This window comes from Protopterus annectens, chromosome 8.part0, assembly GCF_019279795.1.
Source record: "Protopterus annectens isolate FY-2018-M chromosome 8.part0, PAN1.0, whole genome shotgun sequence".
NCBI lineage: Eukaryota > Metazoa > Chordata > Ceratodontiformes > Protopteridae > Protopterus > Protopterus annectens.
Genome location: NC_056741.1, coordinates 1140754376 through 1140768218, shown reverse-complemented (window position 1 = coordinate 1140768218; position 13843 = coordinate 1140754376). Strand labels below are relative to the sequence as shown.

The following is a 13843-nucleotide window of genomic DNA, read 5'->3' as shown; positions in this document are numbered from 1 at the left end:
ATTCCCTGTATATTAGCATCCTCCTTCTCTCCAAGAGGACTCTTGAAGAAAAAGAATGGCAAATGCTGCAAGTGTCTTGGAGGTGTTTAGCCTCCAGACAGTAGACACAATGAATGTGTCTGTCAGTGATGGACATTTTCTGCCCACAATCTGGGCATTTTTTGAATCCCGATTTAGAATGGGATTTCTCCTTTTCATCCGACATAGTTAATAACAAACAGTAAACTGAAAAGGGTAAGACAGAGAAGTCCTTACTCACTTGTAAAGATTCACAAAACTACTAAGCCCAAAGCGGGCACCAACTATAACAATATAATTACAGATTACAAATATAGGGCTAAGAGGCCCACAGAGAATAACCCTGACTATTAGAAAGACTAATAAGAGTAAATAGGGTTAAAGGCCCACACAAACAAAGAAGCCAACAGGGCACTAACTATTTAAACTGTTTAAAACTACATAAACTATAGATTATATTAATAAACAACCTGACATTAACACAGAACTATTTTAGTAACAAAAAGTAAAGTTTTTTTTATAAACTTGCTGTTATTTTTCCCACAAATGGTCCGAGCTAGCTGGATCACCGAGATCTCTCTTGCCGCGGCAAACTAGATCTGAGGTAATTCCAGCAGTGCATTGTGGGATAAGGGGCTTGGTCTCAAGCTACTGGCAAACCTTGAGCTTTGCTATCGGCCGTGTCGGAACAGAGGATCGGCTCTGAACCCATCAGTGAGAATAAACGGCGAGATTTAACAACTTCACATTATTTAGTTTATAAATATTAGTACCAAAATGTGGCATATAAGGACTCAATGAAATTCTCTGTTACTTACCAAGAACATATATATCTGTTTGCATTTATTGTTATTATTTTAATAAATTAGCAGTATGGATTGACAGGCTATGTTAAGTAATAAAATAAGCATATGGTGTGGACTGGATTGGTCACAAACTAAAAGGTTCTGATGCTATATTACTTTTAACTAAAACCACCGATGTTAAAAATAATTTTGAAAAAACATTTTAATTACTGGAAAATTAAGTACTAATGAGGAGTACTGCACTGGGTGGCTTGCCACAAAATTAATTATCTTACCAAGTAACAAGTCGGAGCCTTAATCCTGTACTTGATGATGCTCTGCCCTGACTGTATGCAGCATGTTGTTCAGATTTCTTGTGCTAAGAGTTTGAGAGGTATGGATGCATGGTATGTCATTGCCCCTAGTTGTCGATTATTTGGTGCATTTTAAGGGTGCCCTCCTTTGTATAAGATGCCTAGTAACTATGAAGTGTTGTCGGTTTCTCAGTCATTTCCTGTTGCAATATTACCAGCTTACCAATTTTTTTCTTCAATGTAATGTAGGCAATTGATTCTTCAAGGGCAGCAGGCACTGAATTTGTGGATGAAACATTGAGATGTAAAGTTGTTTGCCAGTAGCAACCTCTTCATTAGTTATAGGTTTCTTTAATGTGGAATTATTCTAATGATTTTACTTTTGCAGAGATTGTGCATATTGAGTGATATTGGATTGTAATGACAGAAGTCCGAGTGCACTTTTATGTTGAAATTTTATGAAAGAGGTCATTTTGTCACTATTCGTTCATACATCTTGTTTCTTTGTTTATTAAAAGAAAGTTTAAAACTAAAAATTTAAAACACATTCTGACAAGTGGTGCTGTATTATACAAGGAATATAATCAGGAAGATGAATCAAAGAACAAATGCATGTATGTAAGGCCCTAATAAATGTGTGCAAGGAGCCTGTGGTTTAAAAACAGTCCAAAAGTAAACTTAATCCTCCAGTGGCAAGATGCATTTTCTATGAATGTGGGTTTTCACTCTGTTTCAATGAATGCAGGTTTCAAGGGCAGAGAAATGTACAGCTCATGTAAGTCTGTTTTCATTGTGAGACTGTTTAGCAAATTGCTATCTGTGTTTATGCTATTTTATTTCAATATCTGCAATATGCACACTGATAGGTTTGAACAGTGTTTATGGCAACTGGTGAGAAACAGCCAAGTAATGGAACACTGGAATGGTTGGGGATAGGGGGTTGCTGCAGGAGGGGCTGTTCGGTGGGACGGTGATCCACTACCCTGCCTAGGGCCCTATTTGACCATGATCTAGCTCTGGTATTTGAACTAGGAATACATACACAAAGGTAGTTAACTCATTCACATCTAGAGCCCTTAACCAGTTTGTGTAACAGCTTAGCTAATAAGTGTGTTGAGGTATATTTTCTTCTATGCATTTAAATAATTGAAGGAAATGACTGGAGTAGCTTTCCTAGGGAGTGACCTTTCTGTGGGTGTGGCTCAAATAGGGATGTTTCAGGAGTATTGTGTGGGTGAGGCTTTGGGTGGCCACAGTGGTGCAGCGGTTAGCGTTGTCACCTCACAGCAAGAGGTTCTCCGGTTCAATTCTCGGCTGGGGTGCCTTCTGTGTGGAGTCTGCATGTCCTCCCTGTGGTCGCGTGGGTTTCCTCCGGGTGCTCCGTTTCCTCCCACATCCCAAAGACAAGCAGTAGGTGGATTGACACTCTAAATTGTCCCTAGGTGTGAGTGTGTGCGTGTGTATGCCTTTTGTGGAAGGTTGGGCGCCGGGCTGGCAAACTCGACACCGTAAAACTCCACTGCCAGTCATGAGTGGACAGATGATCTGCTGTGGCGACCCCTAACCGGGAAAAGCCGAAAGAAGAAGAAGAAGATGTGGGTGAGGCTTAAGGGGCACCACAGCACTACTTTGCCTAGGGCGCGATTTCAGCTAAGGCCAGCCCTGGACTCAATCAGTGGAAATGTTCTCTTTTTCCCATGGATCTGTGCACCAGATTATACATCCTGCCATGAACGAATGTCACAAGAAAGCATAAACTACCTTCTCATAAACAGTATCAGTGCATCTAATTGATAAGAGTTGCCACCTTTCTCTCATCCTGCAGATAAGCCCTGATTTTTTAGTTCTGTCCTGTTGTGGGGGGTGATGAAAATGGTAAATGCATTGATACTTTACAAGACAGATTTTTTTCTGACTTTTTTCTAAGTGTTACAGTCACTTGCCACTACATTTAAGACATTTTAATATATAAAGTAGTAGAAACAGCCAACATTTAGGGTTTAAAACTTAGCACTTCAATGCTGTGACAGTGTTTATATAAATTTGTCAGAATAGGTGACAGCTGCCTTTGAACCACTGACTGGTCCAATTGCTTTATTTTTCTATAAAAGGCAATAGCTACATTGGAAGTAGCTATCAATCAGTCAGTGGGGCAAGTTCTCCTCCTCTGTAATAAAACCAGTGGAAAACAGTTTTGCATCTCTGTCTTTATTATAGAAACTGCTGAGCTCCTGACATCAACAGCACTAATTACCTGCATAACACTACCAGTAGTACCAGACAGGGTAAACTACAGATTTCTCTGTCTCTGTGGTATGTCATGCAGCTGAGACAAATTCCTCTACAAAACATGTAAGAAGTTAAGCTTAAAAAAAGTGGGTGGACTTTTCCTTCCTTTGATTCCAAGGCAAGGAAATTATTATTTTATAAAGTACAAGCAGGTTTCTGGTACCTACACAATAGTGGAAACAACACTGGGAGAAAAGCAGCATAAGGGCAGAGTTACTGTAGGAAAAGGTGGAGTTCTCCTTTAATGTCACTTAAACCAAGCAAATTCTGTCCCGACTCATTTTGCATATAATCTCTATACCCAAAGACAGAATGCAACAATGTTAAGGTTTTCATGTGTATTCCAACCCATCCTGCATCACAGGTAGAGAACTACAGAGTAAAATACTGTATAATTAAGACAACGAGGTTACTTAATGACCTGTTAGTCTCAAGAATGTTCATCAGTAATCTACCTTTAACTGTTACAGATCTTAATTAGAACAAACTGCTAGATACACTGGAGTTCACTAAAAATAACCGTTTCTCAACACCAGTACAAAATATGAGACATCTTCTCCACTGACACCCTTCTGGTTCCCAAGAGAAAAAGTGAGTAACTGATAAGAACTGATCTTGAGACTTACTGATGTAGGACTCGAAGTCCAAGGGAAATGCAAAGTTCTCTAGACTAGATTTAATAAAACTACACTTTTTCCATGAGGCTGTGTTTCAGCTGACTTTCTTGGTACATCAGGCAGATTAACTGATCTCAGTCTAGATGACTAAATATCACTCCTGGGACCCTGGACTAATGGAGAGTTCCTGCTCTTTGTCATGTAACTCTGAACTGGGGTCCCACTCCATGTACAAAGGATAGGTATAACAAGAGAGTTAAAAAAAAAAAATAAAGATAACTACTGATTTTACTACTAGAGTAATGCTTTGTGCATATGAGACTTGAGATGATCTCATAGACTGTTGCAAACTCAAGCATCATTTACGTACTGCAGCATGAAGGATTTGCCAGACAATTACAAAGTTAATTAACTGCATTGTTTATATACTAGGATACACTCTAGCAATGGACAGCTTTAAGTAATTTATGTAACCAGTTATAGGTAGGAAATTACTTCACAAATTATTTGTGCTCACGTCCAAGACATAGATGCGACATTATCTCATTAGTACCAAACTGGGTAAATTCCAACCTACTTCAGTGTACCCTGCAGACAAAGTATAAAAGTGTTCAGATTTATTTTCACACAGAATGTTACAGGCCACCAACTTACCTGTTTTGTCAGAAGCTCCATGCAGATAGCTCCTCCTCCCAGCACATACCTTTAAAAAAAAAAAACTTTAAAGTATGCAGTATACATAGTTCTACAAGTCTTCACACATTTGTATATCCTGCATCTGTGCACTGCAACAAATCCCACACTGTCACATAATACAGATAAGTGCTGATGCTTTCCCCTTCACTGTTTTAGTCAAGTGAGACATTTAACTCAATGGGTTTTTTTTGCGCAACTTACCAGTTTCTACCAACCATTAAATATCCAACTACTTTTGTCTTCAAGTCTTTCAATTTTTTGTGGGTTTATAAGACTATTAGTGCCACTGTTGTGATGCTAGCTCAGTGTTTCATCATACAATTATACTTCTAGAAATTAACTATGTACATAAATGCATCTACTCACAGAAAAAAACTATCATCTTTTCAAAAAGTGAGGGGCCCTAAAACGTACAGTTGTGTACACTTAACACAAATGTAGACTTTAGACTGTATTCACTGTTGCAGTCCTGACTATTGGATTTCCTGCCATGGAAGCCTTCCATCAGCCTGACTACCAGCAAAATTTCTTTCTGGCTCCCAGGCTGGCAGATGCCCTGACCGTCAGCACATTCAGGTATAAAGGTAGCTAGCCTGTGTCACACCTACCAGTGTTTTCTTGCCCTCAACTAGGAGGAGCTTTAACCACATAGGAGCCATCCAAAGGAGAACCCGTCATAGGAAGCGAGCCAAGGAGGGGTCCCTTGGCTGAGTAGCAAAACAGAATCAACATACATAGTAGGCTGAGGGAGTACGTGGGAGGGAAAGAAGACTGCAACAGTGAATACACTCAAACATCCACATTTATGATAAGTGTACACAATGTACCATGTTCTTCATGTTTCACTGTTGCAGTCCTGATTATTGGGAAGGTTCCCAAAGTTGAAAGGAGAGACGAAGGCATCTAAGATGAAGAGAGGATGTCCTGCAGGACAGCAGTGGCAAAGGCTGCTCTAAACCTGGAAAAGGATGCCAGGTGGTAGTGCTTGGTGAAGGTATGCATGAAGACCAGGTGGGGACACCCTTTAGAAAGGCAGTGGAAGTAGCAGTTGCCCTGGTGGAATGAAATTTTATCCCTACTGGTGGCACTCTGCCATGGGAGCTATAACAAAAGCATTTGGAAACAGCTTGCTTAGAGGCAGGCTTGCCTTCTCTTCCAAAGCCAAAAGTAATGAAAAGATGATCAGCCTTAAAGCTTTTATCTTGTCTAGAAAGCAGCATAACCATCTGTGCATATCCAAGGAATGCAGAATTCTCTTCCCTTTGTTTTGTGGATTGGGGAAGAAGGTGGAGAAATGGATGGCCTGATTTAAAGAGGTGTCAATGACCACTTTAGGCATAAAGGATGGACTGGTTCTGAGAGAGACCCTATCCTTGTGGAAGACGACATTCCACTGCCATGAGGGCCAGCAACTCAAAAGCCCTCCTGGCTGAGGTGATAGCCAGAACAACTGTTTTCTATGTCCGAAACTTTAAGTCTGCAGAAGCTGCCAGCTTGAAGGGGGACAAGGTCAGTTCCTCTACCACAAAATTAAGGCACTAAGGAGAAGTAGGCCTCCTTGTAGGTGGTCTAATGTAGAAAGTTAAAACCAACAAAACGAAACAAGAAAGTGAGTTCAACAAAACACAGAAGCCGAGGTAGAATCCACAGGTAGCTTTACTGCAAACTTGTTAGCGCTTTCGTGTAGTAATACCCAGGTCTGAAGAAGTGTTTGGATATTACTACACGAAAGCGCTAACAAGTTTGCAGTAAAGCTACCTGTGGATTCTACTTCGGCTTCTGTGTTTTGTTGAACTCACTTTCTTGTTTCGTTTAGGTGGTCTAATGTGGTTTACTCTCCTAAGAAACTGCTTTACTAGTGGATGGGAGAAAAGGGGAGGGTGAGAGGGCACATATGCAGAGATGGCTGACGCATGTATTTTAATGGAAGAATGAGAGAGTCCCCATTTCAGCAGGCCAGTCAGGTATTCCAGGATGCTGGAAGCATGCTGATTTGGGATCTAGGTGGTGATTCCTGCACCAAACAGAAATTCTTTCCCACTTGGCAGAGAAAGATTTCCTAGTGCCAGGGCTTCTAGATTCTTTAAGGATGCCTAGCACCTGTTTACTTAGGCTAACACCATTGTGGTTTGTTGTGGGTTCATCCATGCTGCAAGGCTGAGAGTCTGCAGATTGGGGTGTACAATATTTCCCTTGTTCTGGATGAGGAGATCTACTCTCCGAGGGAGTAGCCATGGGCTCTGGTGGTGAGTTCGAGGAGGTGGTGGTACCAATAGTGTCTGAAGCAGTCTGGAGTTATAAGAACTGCTCTTGGGCCGTCTTCTCTTATCTTGAGCAGAACTCGAGAAAGAAGGGGTATGGGAGAAATGCATAATGAAAAGCTTTGTCCAAGGGATGGCAAATGCATCTGTTCTCCAAGCGGTCTCCAGTTTGCTCCTGGTACAGAATTTGTGCAGGTCTGCATTCTCTTTGGATGCAAAGAGGTCCGCCTGTGGCATTCCCCATATTTGGGTTATGGAATGGAAGATTTTTGGGTGCACATGGCATCTTGAGGGTTCATCACGTTTCTGCTGAGATGGTCTTCCAGAGCATTTTGAATTCCTGAAAGGTATTGTGCTATCAGGTGCAAGCCCACAGACTGAGACGTTTCCCAGATTTGCATTGCTAGTCAGCACAGGGGGTAAATATGTGTCCCTCTCAGTTTGTTTTTGTAACACACAACTGTGGTATTGTCTGTCTTGATTACTAGGATACCTGGGGGTCTACCTTTCCTTGAAGGCTAACAGGTCCTTTAATACTGCCATGAGTTCCTTCCAGTTGAGTCTGTTCTTGGATCTGGAATCCCACTTTCCCTGGGTTTGGAGGTTCTGGAAGTGAGCCCCTCTCTCATGCTGTTTCTGATGCATCTGTGGTTAGAATTTGAGCCTGGGGGGAGATTTTGAAGGTGAGGCCCTGATTCTGGGAACAAGCTTGCACCCACCATACACTAGGTCTCTAAGGACTGTAATCTCTGGCACCAGACATTGTTCAGGTACCACTGGAGCTTCCTCATGTGTAGTCTGGCAAGGGGAAGTATGCATGAGGCCATATATCCCTGAAATTTTCAGGAAGGATACTTTTTCTAGAGGGAGGAAAGCCTTAAGGAGAGAGGAATCCACAAGTGCCACCAGGAAGATGATCCTTTTTGTTGGTGTAGTGTGGGATTTCTGTAGGTTCACTGTGAACCTCAGTGAGGAAAAGAGGTCCTGGGTGAATCTGAGATCCTTGAGAAGATTGGCCTGATCTGTGGCCTGTATGAAACAATCATCCATGTAAGGATAGATGTGTATCTCCCGGTCCTGCAGAAGGCTATTGCTGGTGCCAGGCATTTTGTGAACACTCTTGGTGCTGTAGACAAGCCAAAGGGCAGTGCAGAAAATTGATAGTAAGAGGATCCAGCCCCGAAGTGAAGAAATCATCTGTGGGACTCCTAAATAGGGATATGCAGATAAGCATATTTTAGGTCAAGAGAGACCATGAGGGCATGGGGGAATATCATGGGCAGCAGTTTTTGGATGGTTAACATTTTGAACTTTGGCACTAACGGGAAAGTACAGTTGTGTACACTTACAATAAATGTAGATGTTCAAGTGTATTCACTGTTACAGTCATCTCATTTGGGTTATCCCTGCCAGGGTAGCCCTCGGCCGGCCTGAATACCAAAGATTTAATATTTCAGTGACGGTTGCAGTCACCTGGTCGCCAGTGGTATAAAGGTAGGCATCCAACGCTATTACATCAGTTTTTATTGCCCTAACCTGTCAGGAGCTCCCAGAGTAGGAGGCCAGGCTCTGGTGGTAGATCCCCACCAGTGGAAAATAAAATAAATACCATTATACAATGACCCCCCCATTAATATTTCAAAACGTGCACGCTGATTGGTTAGCGTGCACGTTGTAAATCAGACTTATACTAATGGAAAAAGGTTCAGTCGCCCTGCCTTTTTCCATTAGTATAAGTCTTTTTTTACAGCAATGGAGAACGCAAGATCTCTGTTGCTTTTTAGACACTGTCGCGCTTTGTTAAACTCCTTTAACATAGCAAGACAGCTTTAAAAATAGTAACAGAGATCTTCTTTTCTCCACTGCTTTTTTCAAAGCTGTCTCGCTATGTTAAACTCCTTTAACATAGCGAGACACTTAGTAAAAAGCAATGGAGATTCTCCGTTGCTCTTTTTAAAGCTGTCTCGCTATGTTAAACTCCTTTAACATAGCAAGACACTTTGTTAAAAGCAACGGAGATCTTGCTTTCTCCATTGCTTCCACCCAGAGCTCTGATGTATTGCATAAGCATACGCATGCGCAGTACACCAGAACTGCCGCAGAATGCCAGACAGCTGCGGAAGGACAGCAAGGAGGCATTATACAATGCCATTATTTAAGAAAAGTAAGTATTTTCTTTTTTGTTAAATAATGTCATTGTATAATAGCAATAACCCACTTCTGAGTGTGGGTAATGCTGGATTTACCCACGGTTGTCTTTGTCTGGCAACTCGGGCTTCACCCTCGTGACCAAACCACACCGACCGTGGGTAAATCCAGCATTACCCACACCCAGGCATGCGCTATTGCTATAATATGTCCCTTGTAAGGAAAGGAGAACAACAAGGAAAAGAAAAAAAAGAGAAAGAGGGATGGGAGAGAAGGAAACCAGGACTGCAACAGTTAATACATTCGAACATCTACATTTATGGTAAGTGTACACAACTGTACTATGTTCTTTGTGTTTCACTGTTGCAGTCATCACATTTGGGTAGATTCCCAAAGCTGAGGAAATGGGTGGAGGCAGTCCAGGAAGCAAGGGGCTGGCTAGCATGCTCTGCAAGAGTGCAGAAGCAAACCCTGCCCTGGATTTGGAGAAGAGAGGCAGGTGGTAATGCTTGGTAAAAGTATGAACAGATGTCCAGGTGGCAGCCTCTCAGATGTCCCTGGTGGGGACGACTCTGAGGAAAGCTGCAGAGGTGGAGGCTGCTCTGGTGGAGTGTGTCCTGACCCCCTTGGGGGGAGTCTTGCCATGCTGTTGGTAGCAGAAATGGATGCAGTGTGCTATCCACTTGGAAATGGTTTGCTTGGAGATGGCTTTGCCTTCTGCCCCTGAAGCAAAGCTAACCAGCAATTGATCAGACTTTCTGAAGGGTTTAGTCCTGTCCAGATAGTATCTGAGCTGTCTGTGCACATCTAGAGAGTGCAGAATCCTTTCCCCCTTGTTTTGGGGGTTAGGAAAGAAAGTGGGTAAAATGGATGGATTGGTTGAGAGCCACACTGGACACCAACTTGGGCATGAAGGATGGATTAGATCTGAGGGATACCCTGTCTGCATGGAAGACGATGAAGGGTTCCACAGCCATGAGAGCTTGCAGCTCAGAGACTCTTCTTGCTGAAGTGATGGCCAGGAGGAAGGCAGTCTTCCAGGAGGGAAATTTTAGCTCTGCAGAAGAAGCTGGTTCGAAAGGGGGGCAGGGTGAGCTTTTCCTAGACAAAGTTAAGATCCCAAGCTGGTGTTGGTGTCCTTCTGGGGGGGCATCAAGTTGCTAGCCCCTCTGAGGAACTGTTTAATCAGAGGGTGCGGAAAAAGAGGCTGCTCAGTGGGAAAATGAGCAGAAATAGCAGAGGCATGAAGTTTTATAGAGGAAAAAGAGAGACCACTGTGTAGTAGGTCAGCTAACTAATCCAGGGTGAGAGGGATGGAGGGCTGTGACATATTGGCCCCCTTAGCCTGGATCCAGCTGCAGAACCTTTTCCATTTATCTGCATAAGACTTTCTGGTGCTAGGTCATCTGGCCTCTCAGATGACATCCAGAACCTGTTTACTGAGGATGGCAAATTGTTCAGGGGATAGGGTATAAGCTGCCAAATTGTCTGCAATTGGGGGTGCATGGATTCCCCTTCCCTCTGGGTTAGGAGGTTTGGAATCGGAGAACGATTTCATGGAGGCAGCGGGGACAGGCTGGGCAGCAAGGGGTACCAGTGCTGTCTGGGCCAGTCTGGAGCTATGAGAATGGTCCTTGGTTTTTCCTCCCTTATTTTGAGCAGTACCCTGGGAATGAGAGGTAGGGGAGGAAAGGCACAGACCGAGAGGTTTACCCAGGGGAAGGACAGAGCATCCACCTTCCAAGCCATGCAGTGATGCTCCCTGGTGCAGAATTTGCTGAGCTGATGGTTGGTGTGGGAGGCAAAGAGGTTGACTTCCGGGGTTCCCCATTTCTGAGTTATTAGGAAGAAGGTGTTTCTGTTCAGCTGCCATTTGTGGGGGTCCAAGACCTTTCTGCTTAACTGGTCTGCCAGGGAGTTGAGAGAGCCTGGCAGGTATTGTGCTAACAGGTGTATTTGCATGTAAGAGGCTGTGAACCAAAGGGTCGTGGCCAGCCTGCACAGTGGGTAGGAGTGCCTCCTTGCTTGTTGATGTACCACATCACAGTGGTGTTGTCTGCTTTGATCAGGAGAACCCCTGGAGAGAGACGGGGTTTGAAAGCTATCAAGGCCTGCTGCACAAGCATCATCACTTTTCGACTGATGTGCAGGAGGAGTTGCTGGTGGTTCCATTGGCCCTGTATGCACCTGCCGTCCAGGTGTGCACCCCAAGCATAGTCTGATGAATATGTGGTGAGAGTCTTGACATCGGGGTATGGGGAGAAGGTCAGACCCGTGCTGTGGGAGCAAGCTGTTGCCCACCAAAGAAATTCCTTCCTCAGGCAAGGAATAACAGGCAGAAGAGTTTCCAGATCTTGAGAGTGTTGACACCAAAGGCTCTTTAGGAACCACTGAAGTTTCCTCATATGCAGTCTGGCATATGGAATGAGGAGTATGCAGGAGGCCATGAACCCAAGGGCTTGTAGGACTTTCCTTGCAGAAATCTGGGGCCTGGTGGCCAGTTGAGAGAAGTAAGCTGATAGGAAAATTCGTCTCTGTGGTGTAAGGCATGCCATCTGGGGTGCTGTGTCCAGACTTGCTCCCAGGAATATTATCCTTTTGGTGGGTACCTGTTTGGATTTCTTTTCATTGATTGTGTACCCTACAGAGGTTAGTAGGTCCTTTACAAATGCCGGGTCTTTGAGCAGCTTTTTCTGTGCGTCTGCCTGAATAAGGCAGTCGTCTAAGTAGGGGTAAATGTGAATATTTCTTTGTCTGCAAAAGGCAATAGCTGGAGCCAGGCATTTTGTGAAAACTTTGGAAGCAATAGATAAGCCAAAGGGAAGTGCAGAGAATTGAAAGTGTTGAGATCCTGCCCTGAAGCGGAGATATTTTCTGCAGGACTCCCTAATAGGAATGTGGAAGTAGGCCTCTTTTAGGTCCATGGTGGCTAGCCAGGCATTCTTGGAGAGCATGGGTAGCAGCTGCTGGAGGGTGAGCATTTTGAATTTTGGGATCACCAGAAAGGTGTTTAGAATGGATAGATCGAGGATGGGGTGCCAGGTGCCCTCTTTTCTGGGTACCAGAAAAAGTCTAGAGTAGAAGCCTTGGCCTATCTGCTCTGTAGGAACGTGCTCGACTGCCCCCAAGGAGAGCAGGGAATGGATTTGCTTTTGAGCCTCTGCCCAGTGATTTGGTGCTAGATCGGGGAACCCTTTTGCAGTTGGAAGGGTGTGGAAGGAGAATTTGTACCCTTGAGACACAATGTTAAGCACCCATTGGTCCTTGGTAATGGTGGCGCAGGTGCTTGAATGAAAGGAGAGTTTTCCTCCTACGGGCATGTGAAGGTGGGCAGAGGCGAGGTTGGAAAGGGGCGAGTCATTGTGAGTGCTTACCATAAGGGGGTGGCTTAGAACTCCCTGGTTTTGAAGTGGAGGTAGTCCACTGCTTAGATCTCTGCAACCCCTAGGGCTGCTCTCTGGGGGGGGGGGTCTGTTTCTACGGGGCCTAGGCTGGCCCTGTCTACTCGGAGCAGAAAAGGACCAGAGCTTGGAGGCAAAATGCCTGCTGAACCTAGGGGGCTGGCATTGTAAGAAATTTAACAGTCTGCATAGATTTTGCTTTTTCTTCCATCTTTTTTTTAAGATTTCTTCTGCTTTAGTGCCAAATAAGTTATCTTTGTGCAAGGGTGCATCCAACAATTTTGATTTGACATGGTCTGGCAGGGGTTGTTCCTTAAACCATGCATGCCTTCTAATGTCAGATCCTGTGACTGCTGCCCTGTGAAGCTTCTAGGGCATCAAAACCACAGTGCAAAGTGTGTTTAGTTACTTTACCAGCAGAATGCATTAAGTCCTGTAAATCTTTAGATTCTGCCCATGAAGGAAAGGAGGACATTTTTTAAGGAGTTCCAAAGTATGTTGTTGATACTTAAGCACATCAAACTGAAAATTTAGTGACCTGATAGCAAGAGTAGCTGAGGTGTATACTTTTTTACCCCATCTGTCCAGTGCTCGGGAATCCTTGTCTGAGGGGGTGGGATTCTTAGCTGAGGTTGCCTTATCCCTTTAGGCCCTTGAGTAATGACCTCAGGATCAGCTGTTGGATTTTTAAAAATATATTTGTGAGAGTCAGGGACTCTGTAGTACAGGTCTGGTTTTCTGGAAGCAGGAAGGAGGGTGTCTGGAGTCCAGCTGGATTCAAGGAAGTCATCATCCATCACATCTAGGACTGGGGGGATGGCTAAGGGCCTGTGTTGTGGAAAGTCCAGGAACTCAATGAGTCTCTTTTTAGACTGTGGGTAGTCTTGACTCTCCCCATTGGAAATGCTCCCTTAAGATATGCAAGGTTTCCCCAAAGGAAAAATCCTCTGGGGGAGAGGCTGAAGGAATGGATTCCTCTGCATCAGAATCCTCATATGTGGAGAGGGTCCCCATGTTTTCATAGTCAGATGCATCAGATTCATCTGACTCGTTCAGATAAAACTACTGGAGACAGACCTCCCTTCCTTTTTTAGGGAGTGGCTTGGCTTCCCCTAATCAGCATGATGAGATGATCTGCCACTTTAAGTATCTGAGACGACAAGGGAGCAGACGCCTGAGAATGGGTAGTCTGTTTGGGTGTGGTTCTACCCCTGGGCCTAAGGAACTCTGTTGTTTTCGAAAGAACGGTAGCCGTGAAGGAAGGCATCGGTTTATGTCGGGATTTGGTGTTGCAAAGGACTTCCTTGGAAGCCA

General features: G+C 44.0%; 1 protein-coding gene across 2 annotated transcripts in view; it reads right to left on the bottom strand.

Moving 5' to 3' along the window:
* UBE2Q1 (ubiquitin conjugating enzyme E2 Q1) overlaps nt 1–13843 on the bottom strand; it is a 1535148-nt gene that overhangs the window by 457315 nt on the left and 1063990 nt on the right. For both annotated transcript variants that reach the window (XM_044080652.1, XM_044080653.1), the window contains exon 9: nt 4678–4726. In XM_044080652.1, coding sequence (XP_043936587.1) covers nt 4678–4726 — 49 coding nt within the window. The remainder of the gene's footprint in view (nt 1–4677; nt 4727–13843) is intronic.